The following is a 21591-nucleotide window of genomic DNA, read 5'->3' as shown; positions in this document are numbered from 1 at the left end:
ATTTCTTTCTCCTGTCCCTAATTTTTTCTTCCCTATGTTTGTTTTCAGCTTTTCATTGCCATCTACATGCATAATTAAGCTCTGCAAGTAGCACCTCAGCACTTAGGTTTTGCAGAGCAAACATTAAATACTTTTGGATGAAAGGGCTCCTACTCAAAAATTTTTAACTTACGCTACTGTTGCCATCTTGAAGCTTAAAAGAATCTTTACCTGAGTAAGATACCGTCTGTAATCTTGTCGAAGTTCTTCCTTTAGCTTATGTTTCTTCCTTTCATATTCTTCACCAAGTGGTAAACTCAATCCATAATCAATCCCTGCGATATATAAAATTCACTTTCAATGCACTCTTGATAGAATAAAACAGATTGTGAAAGAAAGTCCACTTATATCTATCTTTTGATTATTAGCAAGCCTCAACTATTTTAATCTTTGAACCACAATCAAGTTGGCAAAATAAAACCAAATAAAAATGATGCATTTAATGTCATGTAATTTGACTATCATTTTTGTGAAAGAAAACTCCAAGAATCTCAGTTTGTCTATTTCCAATTCTAAAAGGACATGTAATCAACATGCATTTTTTGGTGGGGAAGCTTACAAAAATAAATTTGTTAAAAACATTTTCCTTAGTGGCAGCTAGGTGGCGCAGTGGATAAAGCACCAGCCCTGAAGTCAGGAGGACCTCAGTTCAAATCCGAGCTCGGACCAAACACTTGACACTAGCTGTGTGACCCTGGGCAAATCACTTAACCCCAACTGCCTAAAAAAAAACAAAAGAAAAAAAACATTTTCCTTAGAAAATATATTTATGATCTTCAGCAGCTTCATCTTAAAATAATTTAAATCACTGGCTTAGAAAAAAACTACCATTTCATAGAAACTGAACATTTCCTTCAAAAGTGTTATTTAAAAATATTCACTTAAGTGAGCTTTAAAATTAGGTTACATACTTTTCAAATGTTAATTTTTATTATAAAAGACTATGTCAAGCATAGGTGACAGATGATTATTCTTTTCAGGTTTTTGAAGGCCCTCCCTCTTTTTCTGTCCTTACTAGATAAAAAAATATAATTTCAAATATTTTCATTTTTAACAAAATAGAAGATTCTGCTTTGAAATCCACCAAGGACTATAGTTAAGATAACTAGCTACAGTGTATGTTGCCATTGATATCACCATTTCTGTGCCTTGTTCCTCACAAAGCAATAAAGAATGGGAACTTGTCACAGGCATGACATATCACTACTTTATTACATCATTAAAATATTTCAGAAATTTAGCCAAAGAGCTATAAATTACAATGGATGCTCACTAGCTTTTACATTTTTACACAACATATAACTTTTATATGTTGTGTGTATATACATATGTATATAAATACACATATAACTAGCTTTTATATTTTTATACCACATATAACACGTGTTATTATACATGTATTATCGAATTTTCCTCATTATCACTTTGTTGCCATGTTTATTGCAGAACTGCTCATATATCACAACACCCATCACCTTAAAACTGTGTATTATCAACACACACATTTCCCTAAAGTAATGCCTGTTACTCATGCTAATAATTCTCTTTCAAGAGTCTAAAGTCTTCCATAACCAAAAAGCATTAACTATCCATTTTTTGTTGAATAGCCAGCAGCCTTCCCCTAAAATCAAGAAAACTAAACCTCACTTTGGAGAAGTACTAGTATCTACCTTAATAGAGGAAAAAGACTTTTTATTCTGAATCTCATCCAAAACAGATGAAAATAGTATGAAAAAAATTTTTTATTTTTTTATTTTGTCATTTAGATAAATTTTTACCCAAAAACAAAAGCACAATAACTATGAACTGAAGTTAAATATCTGACAATACATGATCATAACACAGGCTTTGTTGCGCAATGACACTATATGCGAAGAGGACTTAGCTTGCTAGCTCATAGTGGGAAGAGTAGACAAACTATTCACATCTCTCAGAGAAGTACAAATGTTATATTAAGCAAGTGTTATATTTTTACAGGTATCTAGTAGGTTACTTTAAGTTTATTTTCACTTATCAAGTCTATCTGCCTTTTAATATAAATTCAAATGTCACTTACAATGCTGTTATTTTTTCAGCTCTACCTGACTAATAATTATGTAAATTTCACCTCTGAATTTAAGACATTATTTGTGAGGAACTTTATCAACATTCAATGGCCTCATAGGTAAAATATTGAATAAAATTAAAAGTATGTAGAATAAGCTTAATTTTTCCATGTTTTAGCACTTCAAGCAGAACTATTAATAACTATGACAGGCTAAATTTACTTAATGATCTGAAGAAATATAGAGACCTACTAATTCAATGGTTGTCTTCTGATGGTTCTAGTAGCAGGTAATGCTTAAGGGTCATTTTATGGTCATTTGTAGTGATAATACTTCACAAAGTAAAATATCACTGACCCCAAAAGAGTTAAGATTAAGTTTCATAAATATGACTAAGTAAATACTAGTATTTATTTTGCATAGCAATTATGAGTTAAATAAAATTAATTTATAAGATTAATGTATAAATCATTCCTAAGGGGTAATTGAGATATGTATTTTTTAAATTAAAATTTATTTTTTCAGATAGGCATTATATTCAATCCAATACATTTCAAAATGCCTCCTATGAACAAAGCACTATGCTAAGGAGGCACTGGAGATACAGAGACAAACACATTCTACCAGGAAGATACAATACTGACACAAAAAAGAAAACATTAAACAACTAGGATGATCAGGGAAAGATTCACAGAAAAGCGGCATGTGTGAAGGAAGATAAGGATCCTAAGAGTCAGACATAAGAGAGAATGAATTCTCTAAGAGGGCTTATACAAATTCTTGGGAGTAAGACAGAACACAAAAATCTACAAACAGAGGGCTACTCCCAGTCACCAGAAAGCCTCAAGGTGTCCAGGAAGGTGGAGGGCTAGGGAAAAACTACAGCATCTTCCAGAGACGCAAGCAATGCTCAGACGAAGACAGCAGTCAGGAGTCCAGTAGCGCCAAAGTCCCCAGCATTCTGTTCTGGAATGCCAGGGAAAGAGGTCTGAACCTCCAAAACTGAGGCAGGTTAGACATCAGCACAGAAACCCAGAGGATTCAGAATGAGAACAAGCAGGGTCAACCACCCCACCCAATTCAGGAACCAAAGCAGGAGAGATAAGTAAATAGAAGAAACCCAACTAGAATCATTAACTACTGTGGATATACAGATCTAAAGATACTCCAAAAGGAGAAAATAACTCTTTAACAACAAGCAATGACTTAAATAAAAAACTGATTTTTCTACAAGGTCTATATAAATACTCAGAAGATTAAGCAAGAAATAAAAAAAAAAGGAAATAAATGTTCTAAAGGAAAGAATTGGAAGGAGCATAAGTAGCTTAAAACAAGTGGTTAATCTTATCAGAGTAACAGAATCCCTAAAACCAGATTAGACCAAACAGAAATCAATGATTCCATGAAAAAGCAAAAGATATAGAACAAGATCAAAAGACTAAGGAATAGAAGAAACAACTGACCTTGGAAAAAAAAAGTCAAAGAAGGAATAATTTAAAAATTATTCAAATTTCTAAAGGCCAATTGCTTCTTATAATGAACGGTATGCATATTCATAGAAAGTAGACATGGATCAGAGGTACATATAGTCTGTAGTTATAGTCTCTGACCAAACTGGGGATTTTTTTTAAAGCACGGACGTTATATTTCAAGAAATTACAAATTAAAATTGCCCACATCTTTTTTTTAAAATATGAGGCCAAAGTAAAGAATCTACTGACAATCTCCTGAAAGGAATTCCAAAAAGAAAAGTCCCAGAAATATCATAGCCAAAATCAAGAATCAAAGAATACAATACTGCAAGTATTCCAAAAAAAAGTAGTCCTGAAGAGACCTGGAAGCTAATCTATAAATGGAGATCTTGAATATAATCCCAGAAGGCAAAAGATGTAGGCTTACAACCAAGAACCACTCTGCAAAGATGAATATAATCTTACAGGAGAAAGAAATGGAACTTTAACAGAATAGAGGACTTTCAAGTATTCCTAATTAAAAAAGACTAGAGCTGGAACTTTGAAATAAACACAAGAGTTGAAAGAAACACAGAAAGCTAAATTTATTTGAGTAAATAGAAGCAGCTATATGGCGATATAGTGCAAAAATTCTAATAGGGAATAACAAACGTGCTCCTTCAGAACATTAAGGTTTTTGAAGGGTATTGAGAAAGTTAAAGAAGAAAAACAGAAGATCTGGGGGTGGATTGGTTCTCTTATGATGGTCTAAAGGAACGAAAGAGATGGAAAGGTAAAAAGAGGAATACATTACTGCAAAAAGGAGGAAGCAGATATTCCTGCTATTCCTCCTAAGTGAAGTGTGTGAGAAAAGTATACAAACGTGGAGAAAGGGATGGGGAAGCAGGCAGCAAATGAATCTCTTAGCTGACACGAACAAAAAAAGGGTTGAATACATTCACATTTACACCACACACAAATGTCCCCTCCAAGAGTTCAGTATAGAAATACATGAAAGGTTGGAGAATATTAGAGAGGAAATGGCAACAAGTAAAACAAACATCCTGATCCTGAAGAGACTAAGGAAAAGGAAAGAGATAAAAGAATGAGAGTCTAAGGTGTTTGCTATCGATCAAGGAATGCCTGAACAAACAGTGGTATATGAATGTATGTAATGGAATACATTATTGTGCCACAAGAAAGAACAAAAGATACTTATTTTGGAGAATCCTCGGCAATACGAAATGATGCAGCCAAGAGAGCAGAACCAGAAGAATTTGCATAAGAACAACCCCACCTCTGCAAAACTTTAGAACTCTGGTCAAAGCAATGACCAGGCAGGACCTCCAGGGAAGTATTCGACTCACCTTCTGACAGAGAAGGCATAGATTCAAGGTACAGAAAGAGGAAGATATGTTTAGACGTGGCTACTATGTGGATTCATTTTGCTTGACTATGCTTATTTCTTAAAAAGGTTGTCTTTTTTCTTCCTTTCACCTTCAATTACGTAGGGGGATGGAGGAGTAGGGATTAGCAATAGTGATTTAAAAAAAAAAGGGGGCCATTGAAACATTTTTTAAAATGCACAGAAGAAATTAGATGGAAGTTCAAAAGAGAGGACAGACAGCAGGATATAGGTGGAATTCATTGTGTACTTTTTTTTTAAATCATGTTATATGTAATGCAAATTCAGATTCTTTTTGTTTTTTATTTAATATATTTTCCCAATTACACGTAAAAACAATTTTTAACATTTGTTTTTTATAAATTTTGAGTTCCAAATTCTGTTCCTCCCTCCATTCCCTCCCATTTCATTGAGAAGGCAAGCATTTTGATAAAACATATTTCCATATTAGTCATGTTGTGAAAGAAAACAGACCAAAAAAAAAGAAAAAGAAAGTAAAAAAAGTATGCTTCAATCTGCATTCCAACTGTGATCAGTTCTTTCTCTGGAGATGGATAGCATTTTTCATCCTAAGTCCTTTGAAATTGTCTGGGATCACTTATCATTGTGAGAAGAGCTAAGTCACTCATAGTTGATCATCATACAATATTGCTGTTACTGTGTACAATGTTCTACTTCTACTTACTTCACTTTGCATTAGTTCATATAAGTCTTTCTAGATTTTTCTGAGAGAATCCTGCTCATCATTTCTTCTAGTACAATAGTACTCCAACATAATCATGTACCACAATTTGTTTGGCCATTCCATCCCCTCAATTTCCAAATCTTTGCCACCACAAAAAGAAATGCTGTAAAAATTTTGTACATATACATCTTCCTTTTTTTAATTTTTTGGGGGATACAGCCCTGGTAGGGTGTGCTGGGTGTGCATGGTTTTATAACACTTTGGCATAGTTCCGAATTGCTCTCCAAAATGGTTGGATCAGTTCACAACTCCACCAATAGTGCATTACTATCTCAATTTTCCCACATCCCTTGAAACGTTTGTCATTTTCCTTTTCTGTCACATTAGCAAATCTGATAGGTATTGGGAGGTACCTCAAAGTTGTTTTAATTTTCATTTCATTTCTCTACTCAACAGTGATTTAAAGCATTTTTTCATATGAATATAGATAAGTTTGATTCCTTCACCTGAAAGCTGCTTCTATCACTTATCAATTGGGGAACAGCTCCTATTTTTATAAATTTGATCAAATTCTTTCTATTTTTGAAATGAGGTCATCATCAGAGAAAAAAAATTCACAGTTTCATATGGAATCCTCTTTTTGCCTTCTGCTATGTATATGGAAATGCTCTTTTTGGTGCTCAAGTTCAGATTCAGAATTAAAAATTTTTTTTAAATATCAAAGAATTAATTATAGAAAAGCTGATGAGAAATTAAATGACTGGGATTAAATTAGATAACCAGAATTAGCATTAGCAAATATTACATTCTTATTTTAGAATAGCTGTATAATAAATACTTTCATTTAATGTAAATTTTTCCTTTATTCAGGCTACTCTGAGGTTCATACTTTGTGGTAATTACATACTACATATAATGTGTGTGTATAATTGTTCATCTTGTATTTCTGACCCAATTCCGGTAAATACATTTTGAAGTTATTTCTTAAACTATTTTTCAGAAAGACTGCAAAATATATAATGCTATCTACACATGAAGAGAATGTCATCAGCAGCAAAATATGAGTTTTCAGTTGTAATGCCAATAGTAATAAAAGAGACAGACCATCCATTCATGTCTCTTGCCAGTTCCTTCTTATAATGAATGGTATGCCTAACCTCAGAAAGCAGACATGGGTTAAAGATGTAGAGTCTTCGGTCATGGACTCAGATCCAAGTGAAGACTAAATCTTGGCATCATTACTATAGCTCTAGTTCATGATAATGAAGTAACAATACCTCTACTTTATACTTAGTCTCTTCAGAATAATTTAAAATATTATTTAAAATAATTTACATTCAGACACTCACATTTATACATATACACATTAAATAAAGTATGTTCTGTTGATTTAAAATGTAGTACTGTCTCCAAACACCTCATCTCAACTGTTCAATAATCAATTCAGTAAATTAGACTATGTATGCACAATGCTTTACAAACCTTTACATACTATATAAGTGTAAACTATTTTCTATAAGTCACTTAAAATAATACTAACAATAGTAATAGTAACAATAGCTAACATCTATATAATGCTTACTGTGTGCCAGGCACTATGCTAAGTGCTTTACAAATATTACCACATTTGACCTTCACAACAACCCTGGGAGGTAGGAGCTACTATTTTTCCTATTTAAAATTGAGGAAACTGAAGCACACAGAGCTTAAGTGACTTGCCCAGGGTCACACAGCTAGTAAGTGTCCGAAGGCATATTTGAACTCAGGTCTTCCTGACTACAAGCCTGGCTCTCTTTATCTCTTTATCTGCTGCACTACCTAACACAAACTAAATAATGATATAAGCATGATTAAAACCATATTATTAATACAATTATATTAATTTCATTACAAGAGAAGGAAAAGTTTATGTACACACATTGTAATATAGTTTTTAGTTATTAATATGGTCTTTCCATCACTTAGTAATATGCCATAAGACATAATTATTTCTTTCATTTTTAAATTGAAAAAAATCTTACTTATTTTAACCTTACTCATTCTGAATAAAGAAAATACCTATTGTATTTATAATGTAATCTATGGTTGAGTTAATATTAGCTATGTTTTTAATAAATCAAAACAAAGCTAGTACCATATTAAGTGGTAGCAAATGATTAGTAAGGGTGTAATTTTATATGTATATTGCATTATAAGGATACTAGAAAGGAAATAGTTACTAAAATTCAAAAATGAAACATATCTGAAAAAGCAAACCTCTTGCACCAGCTAGACTAGATGCTAACAATGTCTTAAATATTAGAGCACTTAAACAACATACCTAAAGAACCTCTGTTCTCTTGACGGTTTGGTGGTATGTTTTCTTTGGCCATGGAGACTAATATTTTGCTGTTTTCTGAAAGCTTTTCTACAGCATTGCTCTGGGGGAAAAAAGACAATCCATTTAAGGAGGGAAATAATCACAAAACATTTAATAGATTTTTATGTGTTTCACATCTTTTTACATTATAAAGTTTAAGATGCAATTATCAAAATACATTGTTTCAATATTGTAATGAATGGTAATAATGTTATATGACTTTCCCAAAGCATTATGAACTAATATTAAACATTTTAATCATCCATGCTTAAGTACTTTAAAACTTCATTATAAAAATATTTGCAATTCCATAGATTTATATATCCTATGCATCAAATTATTTCTCAAATGTTTTTACAGACTGCATAGCTTTTTGTTGTTCAGTCTTCCTTTCAATCACATTCAACTCTTCATGACCCATTTGGGGTTTTCTTGGCAAAAAAATACTGGTGTAGTTTGCCATTTCCTTCTCCAGCTCATTTTACAGATGAAGAGACTGAGGCAAACAGTGTTAAGTAACTTGCTCTCAGGGTCATACAACTATTAAGTAAGTGTCTGAGGCCAGACTGATCTCAGGAAGATGAGTCTTCCAGACTCCAGGCCCAGCATCCACTGCATCACCTAGTTATTCCACCACATAGCTACCACTCTGTAATTCACAGATATTAGAAGAGAAATTATCTCTGTACCATGAAATAGTATAGTAATGTGACTCTAAATATGAGACAGCATTAATATTTTTTTAAATCTTCTAAAAGATTCATTTTTGCCATTCTACATACTGCTTTTAAGATGTTAATAGAGCAAAAAAATTCCTAAAATACAAATAAAAAAATTTTATTTTTTACAAAGTTTTGGTACTTGAAAATTATTTGTAGTCAGTAGATTCAACCTCATTGCTTTTATGAAACATAATTTTGACAACTATATCTATGAAAAAAGTCAGAAACATTGAGATTCAAAATAGTTTAAAAGACAAGTTAGAACTAAGTTCATCCTTCTAAAACTTGAGTTAATAAATTCACTAAGTCAGATGCTTTAGGATTAAGATGATATTGGAATGTAACTTTTTCTCAAACTTTTTACAATGGCAGTAGAACTCTTCAATTTAAACAACACTTGGTAGTAAAATACTTTTAAATCATATTTTAATGCCTATGATTATTTATGCTAAATAACATAAGGTTGATTATATAATAACATCTCTAACAATATCACAAACAACTCACTACAAAGGTTTATGCTTCCTATATGTTTATGCTTCCTATAATGTTTTATAACAGGAAGAAATGTTAACTAACAGCTCACCACTTAAGTAAGCTTCACAACAACCTCAATTTTCTCCTTTAACAGTATATTTGGGATTATTTCAGTTTATCAAATTTTCACTTACAATTGAGAGTTCTGACTTAAAATTTCCTGTTTTATTTTTAAATGTCTTTATCATTCTAACAGAATGATTTTTAACTTGGTAACATAACAGACATTGAACAACAAAACTGTCAGAAGTTAACATACACCAGAGATAGATATTGTCAATCTACCTTTATATCCATATAAGGAGGGTCTTTTTCCAACTCAGCTTTGTCTTTTGTCAGTTTAGCCTTTTGATCTTCAATAAACTGATCTAAATTATCAGCCATTCTTCAGATTCTAAAAATAAATAAAAAATAACATGATATTAAATATATGTTATGTCAATACGCATATCCTTACTACTATTTTAAAACCTTAAGCAATCCACATTTGGCATTCAATTTAGCTTACTTATTCACTTGAAAACTTCAAATGAAAAGCTGGATCAATTGAGATACTATACATAAAACACTTTGTAAACTTTCAAATATTATATAAATGAAATTTGGCATTCAATTTAGCTTATTTATTCCCTTGAGAACATCAAATGAAAAGATGGATCAACTAAAATAATATACACAAAAGAATTTGAAAACATTCAAGTATTATATAAATGTCAGCTATGACTTATTCTTATCAAAAGATTGACCCAATCAATCAGCAAGTCTTTATCAAATATCTATTGTGTGCCAAACATGGTGCTAGGTGCTGAGGACACAAAGACAAAAATGGAACAATCCCTGCCTTCAAGAAGCTTGTATTCTATCAAAGGAGACAAAATATGCATATATATGTATGTGTATGTATATACGCATATGCACAGGCACATGCACATACCTAGAGAATTAATAAAAGTCAGTCAACAAACATTTATGTTTAAGACTACTATTAGGTACTGCACTAAGTGCTGTAGGTTAAAAAAAAAAAAAAAGCAAAAGATAGCCCCTGGTCTCAAGAAGCTCATGGTCTAATGGAGCAAACAATATGTGAACTATTACTGACAAATAAATATTTACAGGATGATAAAATGGATGGAACAAAAATAGAGAGAAGACACCAGCATCAAGGAAGGATTGGAAAAGCCTTCTTGCAGAAGGTTGGACTTTAGTTGAGGCTTAAAAGAAGCCCAGGAAGCACTGGAATAGTGTTGAAGAGGAAGACACTAGCAACTGGGGCAAAGGCTTCATGGTGAAAATGGAGCTAGAGCTGAGCCTTGAAAAAGAAAGATTCTTAGAGGAGGGGCAGAGTAGAATGTGTTACAAGCACTGAGGATATACAAAGATATCAAGATAAAAGATAAGTGTTAAATGTTAGGAAATAAGACCAGTTCAGTAGGACTATAGAGTTTAGGAAGAGAAACAATGGATAATGAGAAATGGAAAGGTAGGTTGGGGCACAGTTGTGAAGTTATATTTTATTAAAAACTTTTTGTACAAATAAAACCAATGAAGAAAAAAATTTTAAAGCAGTTAAATCCAAAAAAAATCTTTGCAGCAAGTTTCTCTGATAAAGGTTTCATTTCTAAGATACGGAAATTGATTCAAACTTAATAAGAAAGGAAGCTGTTCCCCAACGGAGAAGTGACCAAAAGATATGAACAGTCGTCAGTTTTCAAAGGAAGAAATCCAACCTATCAACAGCAACATGAAAAAAATGCTCTAAATCACTATTAGAAAAATGCAAATTAAAACACCCCTGAGGTACCACCTCACATCTATCAGACTGGCAAAGCTGACCAAAAAAATAGAAAAATGACAAATGCTGGAGGGGCTGTGGGAAAACAGGTATATTGTTGCAATGTCGATGGAACTGTAAACTGATCCAACCATTCTGGAAAGCAATATGAAATTGTTTTCAAAACACTACTACACTCTGCATGCCCTTTGACCCAGCAATACCATTGCTACATCTATACTCCAAAGAGATCAAAGAATAAGCAAAAAGACATATATATGTATGTATATATATACATACACACATATATACCCACACATACATATACATGTGTGTATGTGTGTGTGTATCAGCTCTTTTTGTGGTAGCAACAAACTGGAAACTGAGGGGGTGCTCATCATTTAAGGAATTACTATACAAGTTATAGCCCTGAATGGTGGTATATCACTAGGTACTGTAAGAAATGATGAAAGGGATGCTTTCAGAGAAACATGGGAAAACTTACATGAACTGATTCAGAGTGAAGTGAGAAGAACAATTTATACAATAATAACATTTATGGTGAAAACAACTTTGAAAGACTTCTTAGAACTCTGAGCAACACAATGACCAAACACAATTCCAGAGGACTCATGATTAAACATAATACTATATATCCTGACAGAGATGATGGACTCAGAATGCAGATTAAGATTTATTTGTCTGGAGACAGCCATTGAGAAATTTGTTTTACTTGACTATACATATTTGTTAAAAGATCTTTATTTTTCTTTTTCTTTGGGGGAAAGGAGTGGGAAAGAAGAAAAACTTTTGTTAACTGAAAAACTGTTTTTTAAATATTTATATTTCATCTTGGAGTCAATAAGTAGCCAACAAAGCTTTTTGAATAGAGGAGTGACAGGGTCACTTTAGCAGTGATGGGAAGGATGGATTAAACTGGAGAGAAACTTGAAGCATAGAGAACAATTAGGAAGCTAATGCAATATTCCAGTTAAGAGGCAATGGCTAAGTGAAAGGAGAAGGGGATAAATATGAAAAAATAGTATGGAAGTAGAAATGAAAAGATTTGGCATCTTGATCAGAAATGTAGACAACACCAAGATTGTGAACCTAGGTAACTGGGAGAACACTGGTGCCCTCAATGGAAATTGGGGATTTCAGAAGGGGAGAGGGCTTGTGGAGAAAGAAAACTAGTTAAGTTTCGGTTATCTTGAGTTTAAAATGCCTATGAGGCAATCCAGTTTAAAATATTCAACAGGCCAGTGGAGATACAACACATCTAGAGTTTAGGAAAAAGTCAAGCGATAGACAAATACAAAGACAGACAGAAAAATTTGGAAGTCATCGGCATAGAGATAACAATTAAACCCAAGTCTCAGGCTTTTACAGCCACAGCTGGGGATAGTTACAATGGTAGAAAGCAAAGCAAAGGGTGCTAACACACAGTTTTTAGACCATCTACAAACATTAATTTAACTGCTACTCTAAATTTGAAGATTTTTTTTGTCCAAAAATAAACGAGTTGACTAGAGATACTGAATCACATCAAAGCTGACATTTTTGCAGTAACATGAAACCAGAAGACATAAGGAAATTATGGCTAAATAAAGCATGGTTTGCAGGTCCCAATGGCAGCAAAGAATAAAAGACTTGGTGGAGTTGGATTTATTGTGTGCTCCAAAACAAGAAACATCATTTCATAGTATATTTATCTCACCTTGTAACTATAAGAATAAATAAAAAGACCACCATGGGGTTCAAATTCTGCTTGAACTCACTACCTATGACAAGATTTACTTACCTTAGGCAAGTAACTTATCCTCTCAAGACATGAGCTTTCTCATCTGTAAGATGAGGGGATTGGACTAGATGACTTCTAAAAGTCCTTTCCAGCTTGTATATTTGAAAATGAATATGCTATAAAAACAAAAGATACCAACAAACACTTTTAGAAGTTCGAGACTCACCTATTTAAACAAGCTATTGACACCAGTGGAAAAAAAAAGGCAAAGTGCATAGAAGTACAGGCATTAATTCTGATTATCACCACTTAAACAAGTTGAACTGTTGTGAAACAGGTCACCACAACAAGAAAGCCAAAAGATTCCAGGAACCACCTTTCAGAAAACATAAGCTCTTTGTCAAGGGAAGAGTCATAGCAACCAATGTTGCAGGTGGAAGGGAAGGCCACTTCAAGAAAGCTTAGCAGGATACCCAAGTACACTGGATCACTTTAGTTCAAATTTACAGATGCAAGTAAACAAATAAATACAAAATGGTACAGATTTGCCCAAATTTTTGAAGGATTCTCTTCTCATCAATAATGACTCTGTGCTATATGAGGAAGTAGAAATGACCTTTAAAAACATAAATTCACAAGGGGTGAAGGACCCAACCAAATACACACAAGTCCAAGCTTGAAGCAATGCAATTTTGAAGGCACTCAGATACCAATTTTTAAGCTATCTAAATGAGTAAAACATACACAAAAGAATGGGGGGAAGGAGGGAATCACAAGCGGTATTAATACCAAAAAAAAATCTGACTGCATATTGACAGAGAAGTATAGAAAAAATAGCAGTTTGCTGTTATTTATTGTTTGTCTAACTGCCAAAAAAGCATCTGGTCTTAAAGGCTCTCCTCCAAAAAGGTGCTTCTCATGTATGCCATAGAGGTATGCAAGCCAAAGCAGGAATCTGGAAATCTGTTTTGCTTGACTATACATATTTGTTGCAAGGATCGTGTTTCTATTTCTTTTCCAGTGGGAGGGGAGGGGCAGGAGAGAAGAGATGGTACCAGAGACTGGGATTTAAAAAAAAAAAAGGTTATTTTTTGTTCATTTAAAAAAAGGAAAATAATATTAAAAAAAAAAAAGAATTGACTAGGAACACTAGTCTCCAAACTAGGAGCCATAGCATGATCACAAAGAGTATGTGGACCAAGAAGTATAGGAGGACAGTTCATATCCATTTTAGCCTTGAAGGATTTGGGGGCTGTCTCTAACAACCACACTATTCTTTTTATCCTTTATCCAACAATCCCTAACTATTCCCCTTCCTACTACTTACTGCCTTTCCGTGGCTGAGCAAACTCCTAACCTCTCCCTGCTCTCTAGCAGATGGTCCATCCTTCAGGAAGTTAATCACCCACACCAACAGTTGTACAGGCCAGATAGCACCACTCCTCCCCCAGCATACCCACACCCACAAGCCCCAGATTATTCTGTTTAAGCAGGGGCCCCTTGAAGGAGGGAGCTCTGTGCTCCAGCACAAAATACACACCTCTTTCAATTATCTATTTCGGTCAAGAAGCTTAAACATGGGTGTCACATTGAAATCTTCACTCTCTCTCACCCCATATATCCACTCAGGTGCCAAATCTTATTGTTCCTATTTCCGAAAGTTTCTCAAATCTGCCCCTTTTCTCCATACCAACCTAACTGAGTGCTTTACCCCTTCTCACCTGGGGTCTTCTAATTATTCCCCTGCCTCAAGATTCTCCCCCTCTTAAATCCCTGCCCCACATAGCTGCCAAACTGATTTTCCTAAAGCACAGATGTGGCCATTTCATTCTAGTACTAAACTGCAGTGGCTCCCCACTGACACTTGGAGAAAATGCTATTTCCTCTTTATCTCATCCTTTTAAATTTCTTTGTATAAATTTTACAACGCATATGATTATTTGCACAACAGTACATGTACACATATAATTTGTTAATAAATATGCATCTAGTGGAGTTGCACACTGGAAAAATTTTACTGATGGAATGCAGAATCAAAAAAGTTTGGAAACTATGGACAAGGAAGGAAGAAAGCGAGCTATCCCATATATAAGAAGTTATCTAAACCTTCCAACAAGCCCAAATTGCTTCCCAACGTAACAGCCCATCTTTGCAGGAGCAATATTCTTCTGCTCTATAACTCTGAATTGTAAACCATCACAATCTCTAGAGAATCAAAATTACAGATGACAGAAAAGGCAACAGAAAGGTGTACAGTAGATGCAGAAATTGGTGCAAGACATCAATAAGGAAATATATGATCAGAAAAGGAAGCAGGCTAGTTTATAATTCTAGTAGTTTAACTGAATTATTTTAAGGGAAATCAGTTCCTACTTTTCTGAGCTACCTTTCACAAAGGTCTCCAACTCACGAAGCAGCATGACATAACGGAAGGAAAAAATCCTGAACCCAAAATAAGAAATCCAAGGTTTGCATCCCAACTCTGTCAATCACTAAATGTGGGACTTTGGACAAGTTCACTTAATTTTTCTAGGCCTCAACTTCCTCATTCCTAAAAATAAGGAATACATGTGTGCAAGCTACTCTACATGGTGCTACAAGGCTCATATGACATAATATAAGCATTTTGTAACTGTAAAGTATTATACAAATATAAACTATTATCTTCATCTCCATAGTCACACACACATAAACTATGCCTGTTAAATAAAGCCTCACAAACGCAAGTTAGTAACTACAACTTAACTCACCAACATAGGAAGAAACTTGATAATCATAATATATTTTATACCCCTACTCATATAAAATATTGCCAGCAACACAGGCAAGATGTCATCTACCCTACATTTTGTAAGACAGGTTAAACACAGATACACACACACAAAATGTAATTAATTTACACTGACTAATCAAAACACATTTTAAAAAACTTTAAGTGGTAGTTCAAATTAGTTTAATTTAATTTAATACTATGTTACTTGAACTACATGAGGTCATCAGCTAGGCCTTAATAATTTTTTTAATTACACCAAAGTTTTGATGAAATGGGATTTATCCTAAAGCCATAATCACAACCAATCAATATATATAATGTGTATGTGAGTGTGTATGTGTGTATATATGTAATTCCCACTTTCTGGGATTCTGACACTGTCCTAACATCAGTTGGATTTTACATTTCTTTCCTTTTTGGTTGTTTTTTGGTTTTTTTTTTTGCTTAGGCAGTTGGGGTTAAGTGACTTGCCCAGGGTCACTCAGCTAGCAAGTGTCAAGTGTTTGGTCTGAGGGCACATTTGAACTCAGGTCCTCCTAACTTCAGGGTCGGTGCTCTATCCACTGCGCCACCTAGCTGCCCCATTACATTTCTTTCCTTAACTAAAATGATACGTAATACATTTTTAACATAACATGTTACTTTTACATGTTAAATTATATTCCTGACATAACTGCATATTAGGAAAGATCTCCACTAAAGTCCTACTTTGATTCCCTACTTTTGAGCACGCCTCATTAGAGGCACCACAATTCTCTCAAATGTTATGCCAGCAGGGCACAAGCTCTGAGTGTAACCACACTGGAAAGACTTTGAATGTGGATCCAACAATGAACCCTCTATCTATTGTTAAGAAATAACCTAGGTCCAGGTGGGACACATGGTGATGAATTTCTCAGTTAGATTAACTGTTGAAGATGTGGTACTAAATTAAAGAGGCATTTCAGCCTGCATCAATGTTGGAAGCACCGACACTAATGAAATCAAGTATCTTTCAAGTGCTGAAGTATCAGAAAAGAAATGTAATTGCAAAAGCAAAATACAGTGGAAGGAACATGGATCTGGAGTCAGAGGACCTTTGCTTGACTACAATGTGACCTAAGGCAAGTCCCTTAATCTCTTAGGCAAAGTTTCCTCATCTTTGAAATGAAGGAGTTTTTAAAACCCTTCTGATGCTAAATCTATGATTTTGATTCCTCCTTCTCCCCTCACTCCAATTACACATGACAGATTGCTACTGGCTAATGTATTTTTCAAACCAGCTTCAGAAAACACATTGGCACGCTATTTGATGTCTCCATAGTTCCAAAAACACATTCCTGAAACTGTCCTGTAAAGGTCGGCACTGCAAAGGATACACATTTAACAAGGCTCCACTCTATTTAAAAGACCTGGAACACAAGAATCTTCTCGGAGTCACAAGGAACTCTCAAACATTTACTGCATATCTACTATGTACAAGGCATTTTGCTAAGCAATGGGATTTAAAAATAAAAAAGTTGAAAAACAACACAGCTCCTACTCTTCTGAGCTTAAAACTTATTCACAAAGGGGACAGGACATATTTGTACACAAGTAAGTATAATACAAAAGGCAAAAGATTTTTCAGAAAGATGAAGAGATTCAAAGTACCCTAAAAAAAATCTAAGGGGATAAACCTTAAAAAGAGAAGGCTTTCAACAGAGTGAAGGACTTCAACAGTCCAAGTACGGAAGACAGCCTGAGCAAGGAGATAGGAAGCAGCAGAATGACAGATCAGGGAATAGCCCCGTTTAGTTAAAATTCAAGAGCTGGAGAAGGGAAATGGGATCACAGATGTAGAGATGGAAGTAAACTGATAGATCATCTGGTCCAACACTTTCATTTTACAAATGAGGGAATTAGAAATGACTTGCCCAAGGTCATACAGGTAGTAAATTACAGTCAGGATTTGAATTCTGTTTCTGCAACTCCAGATTCAGAACTCTTTCTGGAAATGTAGGTGGGAGCTATATTATGGAGGGTATTAGATGCCAGTCTAAAGAGTCTTTTATACTTTAGGAAAATGCTACTGTATATATTTGAGCCAACAAAGGAATTATTTTTTCCCCAGTTGAGTATTTCCAGAACATCTAACGTAACGATCTGGTACTTGTGCAGAACACTTCCAATCACAGAAATTTCTATTTGCCACATCTTGAAGAAGCTTTGAAATATTTCTAATAGCCTTTAAACAGAAATTTTCAGCCAAAACCCTGTCTCTCAAGGTCACTTTGAATTTCTATTACGAGTTTCCAACTTGTGAGCAAGCAGCAACATAAAAGTTCACAAACATTTCCACTTAATGATATTCACAACTTTCGAATTACAGCATTTTGGAGCTGAAAGGGATCTGAAAGATCATTTAGTCTCAACTCCTTCATTTTACAGATGAGAAAACCAATACACTTGAGGTCATCTTCAGCTAAAGACATGCACCTAGGCAGAGCTGGTAAAATACGGTTTCCTCACTTATGGCACGATGCTTCTTCCCTTATATCATGAAATTGCCATAAAACTTGCTCCAGAGCTAATCCCTCCTCCCGGAAAAACATCCTGCATAAGATCACTACCCTTTGGGAAGCTCTCTCCATATTAGTGCAGCCCCCACAAGCGGCTTAGCTCCTCCAAACTTGAGGATTTCAGTAAGCCGCTTTCTCATTCCATCCCTAACGATGCACACGTCACTAGGCATTGCTTTCCCCCGCCTGCACGCTCCGCTACGCCTACAAAAGGGCCATTGCTCCGCGGTGCTCTGCCTCCCCGCCCCGGGCCCCGGGCCCCGGGGGTGCTACGGCCCCTGGCCGCCCGCCCTCCGGCCCGGGGGAAGCCCTGCCGCTGCCTCGGGCAGTCTGGTCTCCGCTTACCGGCGGGGCGCCTCTCCCAGGCCATCGCTCGTCACGAGACGGCCGCCCGGCTCTCCATCAGAGACGAAGCGGAGCCCGCTCCAAGCCCCGGGGAAGGATCCCGGAGGAGGCTCCCCGAGGCGGGCGGCCCCCCGCGGCGGCAGAGGCTCGGTCCGCGGTGGCAGAGGCTCGGTCCGCGGCCCCTCGGTTAGTCGCGGCCGCAGAGCGCAGCCTCCAGCCGCAGCATCTACCGCAGCCGCGCCCCCACCCCTCCGGAAGAAACCCGGGCGGCGTTGTCAGGCAACCGGGCTACAACAAATCGGGCCGCACCCCAGCGCCGAGCCCCTGCCGGGCTCCGGCTCCAGGACTGCCCCGGACCGCCAGGTGCGGAGCCCCCACCGCCCTCACGGGGTCGGAGCCTCAGGCCGGGCAGCCGAGGCAGGCCTGACTCTGCCCGGACCCGGAGGGCTCTCGCTGAGGGAGGAAGACGCCCGGACGGCCTCTAGGGCGTCCTCCGCCGAGCCACGGTGCCTTCTGCCCGCGAGCCTCCGCCAGTGACAGCTCCTCCGCCTCCCCGCAGCATCCCCGCGCCTCCAGTAACGGCTGGAGGCGCCCCTTCCCCCAGAAGCCGCTCGGGGCAGTGCCTTGCGCCCCCTGGCGCACGGGAGGCCTCCCGCGCTGCCTCCGCCGTAAGTGGCCGTCTTCAGGGCAGCCGGTAACCCCGGGGACGCCCGCAAGCGCAGGGCGAAGAAAACGCAGAGGGTATGGGAGCTTTCTCCACGCTTTTCATTCCAAGCCAGCATTTCTCCTTTTCTTCTTCAGCCCCCGTGGAGGCCTTTTAAATTATCATCTGCACCATTTCAGAATCTCTTAGATGTGTAAGTGGAAGGGCCCCCAGAGGTAATCTGGTGGGCCGCGCCTTCACTTTACAGATGACAAAACGTGTAGGTAAACCTTCGTCCTCCGACTCCGAACCCACTTCGAAAGCTACTTCTTCTCAAGTCACTGATGATTCCCTCTTGTCCCTGCCACACGTGCTCTCACCTTTCCCCCCAATTAAGGAACCATTCGTATGTTTCTTGCTGTACATTCTACCTTGTCTTGCAATATTTCTATCTGCAGCCGCCGGCCCTGTTAGGTCGCAGGCTCTATGACCATTGGGAACACGTCTTAATCTTTGTATTCCAGACAGCACCTGGTGGCTAGCACGCAGGCATTCCATAAATATTAACGGGATGGACTGTAATCTAATTAACAAGACAATCATTACTGCTGATATCTGTATGGAGCTTTAAATTTTTCAATGACTGAGGTAGGTTGCTACCACTTCCAACGACTGGCAATCAAGTGTCATGCTCTGTCGGTGGGAGTGATAGTCAAATGAGAGAATCTTCTCTGACAACCTCAAATGAGCTCAAGTGATTTTTCCCTCCTCCTGTCGTACACAGAAACAGTGGACAGTCAACCTTCAGCAGTTCACAGTATAGTAGGTTACATAGTACCTTACAATCACCCCCTCCTTTATCTGTAAAATGAGACTGTTCTGTATAATTGGCAGTCCCTTCCAGCTCCACCGTTCTACAATTTTAAGACAAAAGGGCCAAAACCCATAAGATGGAGAGATCTTCAACTCTGGAGGTGCCACCAAAGAACCTGATCAGTTAGGTGACACAGTGGACAGTGCTGGACTTGGAGTCTGGAAGACCTGAGTTTGAATCCTGCCTCAGATAGTAACCAGTTGTGGGAATCCAGGCATATCACAACCTCAGTTTCCTCTCCTGTAATAAGGGATAATGATAGCATCTACTTCACAAGGTTATTGAGGCTCAAATGCTAGCTGTTATTACTGTAGTTCCAGAAGGTCGAAGTATGAAATTAAAAGGAAGCCGACTGGAGATTAAAAGAAAGACTAATTGTACGGAATTTGAACTGGCTGTCTCTATCACTGGAAGTTTTCGAACAAGCCACACCTAGCATAGTGCCCTGCACATAGTAGGTGCTTAATAAATGGTCTGTTGAATTGAATTATAAGACTTTTCTCTGAGGTAGGATCATAGGATCAGGATTCTACGACTACAGGATTTCTATGTCACTATCAACGAAATTCACTAGTAAGCCTTGCTTATTAATGACAGTCTAATCCCACCCCACAGTAGAGGTTCAGGTCCAGCCCCACTCTAGCATTTGGGACACAAATAGAAGACACTCAGAAATTTTACTATCACTTCTTCAAGATTCAGTTAATTCAAATGTCCTTGCAGCATTTGCTGTTTGCCATAGTATCTAAGTCAAATCAACCACATTTAAAAAAGGAAAGGGTTTTAAATAAAACTACTCTCAAAATGACTCTCTAAATATCAATATGCAAGTGGGCTTAATGAATAAATGAAAATGTATTTATTAAGTGCAAAGCCCTGCCAAGTAGTAAGGATATAAAATTCTCAAAATCACTTCTTTAAGATCCAGTTCCTTCAAATGTCCATGTGTCGACTGCTTTTTTCCATGGTATCTAAGACAAATCAATCACACAAAAAGAAAAAAACGAAAATCTCTTTAAAAAATTTTTTTAAATAAAGCTATTCTGAAAATACTATAACTATCAACATGCAAGTGAGATTAACGAATAAACTAAAAAAAACCATTTATTAAGCGCTTACTAAGTGCAAAGCCCTGCTTAAAAAAAAAAGTGGAGTTACAAAGAAATAGTGCTCCTATTTAACTCCTAATAGGAGCTTCTGTTCTATTAAGTAGCCTTTAAATGTTCACTTAAATACACCGAGCTTCGCTGCAGGAGTTACCACTGCTTCTTCTGACCGCCAGGGGACGCTCCTCCAGGCAAACGCAAGAAACGACCAGCACCAGGGAAGGGCTTGGCGGCGAGGCCACCACTACGCTCGTTTGTCGTAATGCACTAGTGCCCGACGAGTCCCTGCTAAGGAAAACATTACGGTTGACATTCCACTCACCAGGCAGCCCTAGTACCCTCAGTCCTCAATCTTCTGAAAACTCGTAATGCTAATTAAATTCCCTTTTTTCTCTTCCTCTTCTGGCTCCTAGGGACCTACGCTGATAAAACACTTTTTCCACTTAAAAGCCCGCCGCTTTACCACTTTTAAATATGGTGCCTTTCAGTCAGGCGCAGTAAGGGCGCAGAAAACCAACGCAAGCGCGTGGCATGACGCAAGGGCCCCGCCCCCTC

The 21591-nt window shown here is 36.9% G+C and overlaps 1 protein-coding gene across 14 annotated transcripts in view; it reads right to left on the bottom strand.

Moving 5' to 3' along the window:
- The window catches only part of LOC114053777 (centrosome and spindle pole-associated protein 1-like), a 133484-nt gene extending 111912 nt beyond the window's left edge, over positions 1-21572 (bottom strand). For 13 of the 14 annotated variants that reach the window (XR_003570422.1, XM_027876903.1, XM_027876905.1 and 10 more), the window contains exons 1-4: positions 18414-18499; positions 9529-9637; positions 7946-8045; positions 211-314 (exon numbers count right to left, since the gene is read on the bottom strand). Coding sequence is in view for 13 of the 14 variants with exons in the window: in XM_027876903.1 (XP_027732704.1) it covers positions 211-314; positions 7946-8045; positions 9529-9627 (303 nt within the window). In the remaining variant the exon portion in view is untranslated. Of the gene's footprint in view, positions 1-210; positions 315-7945; positions 8046-9528; positions 9638-18413; positions 18500-21358 lie in introns of those variants that run through there. The other variant, XM_027876904.1, reaches the window with a different exon arrangement.
- Positions 21573-21591: the final 19 nt, after the last annotated feature.

This window comes from Vombatus ursinus, unplaced genomic scaffold (genome assembly GCF_900497805.2).
Source record: "Vombatus ursinus unplaced genomic scaffold, bare-nosed wombat genome assembly UNPS02014812.1, whole genome shotgun sequence".
Classification (NCBI taxonomy): domain Eukaryota; kingdom Metazoa; phylum Chordata; class Mammalia; order Diprotodontia; family Vombatidae; genus Vombatus; species Vombatus ursinus.
The sequence above is the reverse complement of the archived record's forward strand: the minus strand, read 5'-3'. Positions and strand labels throughout refer to the sequence as shown.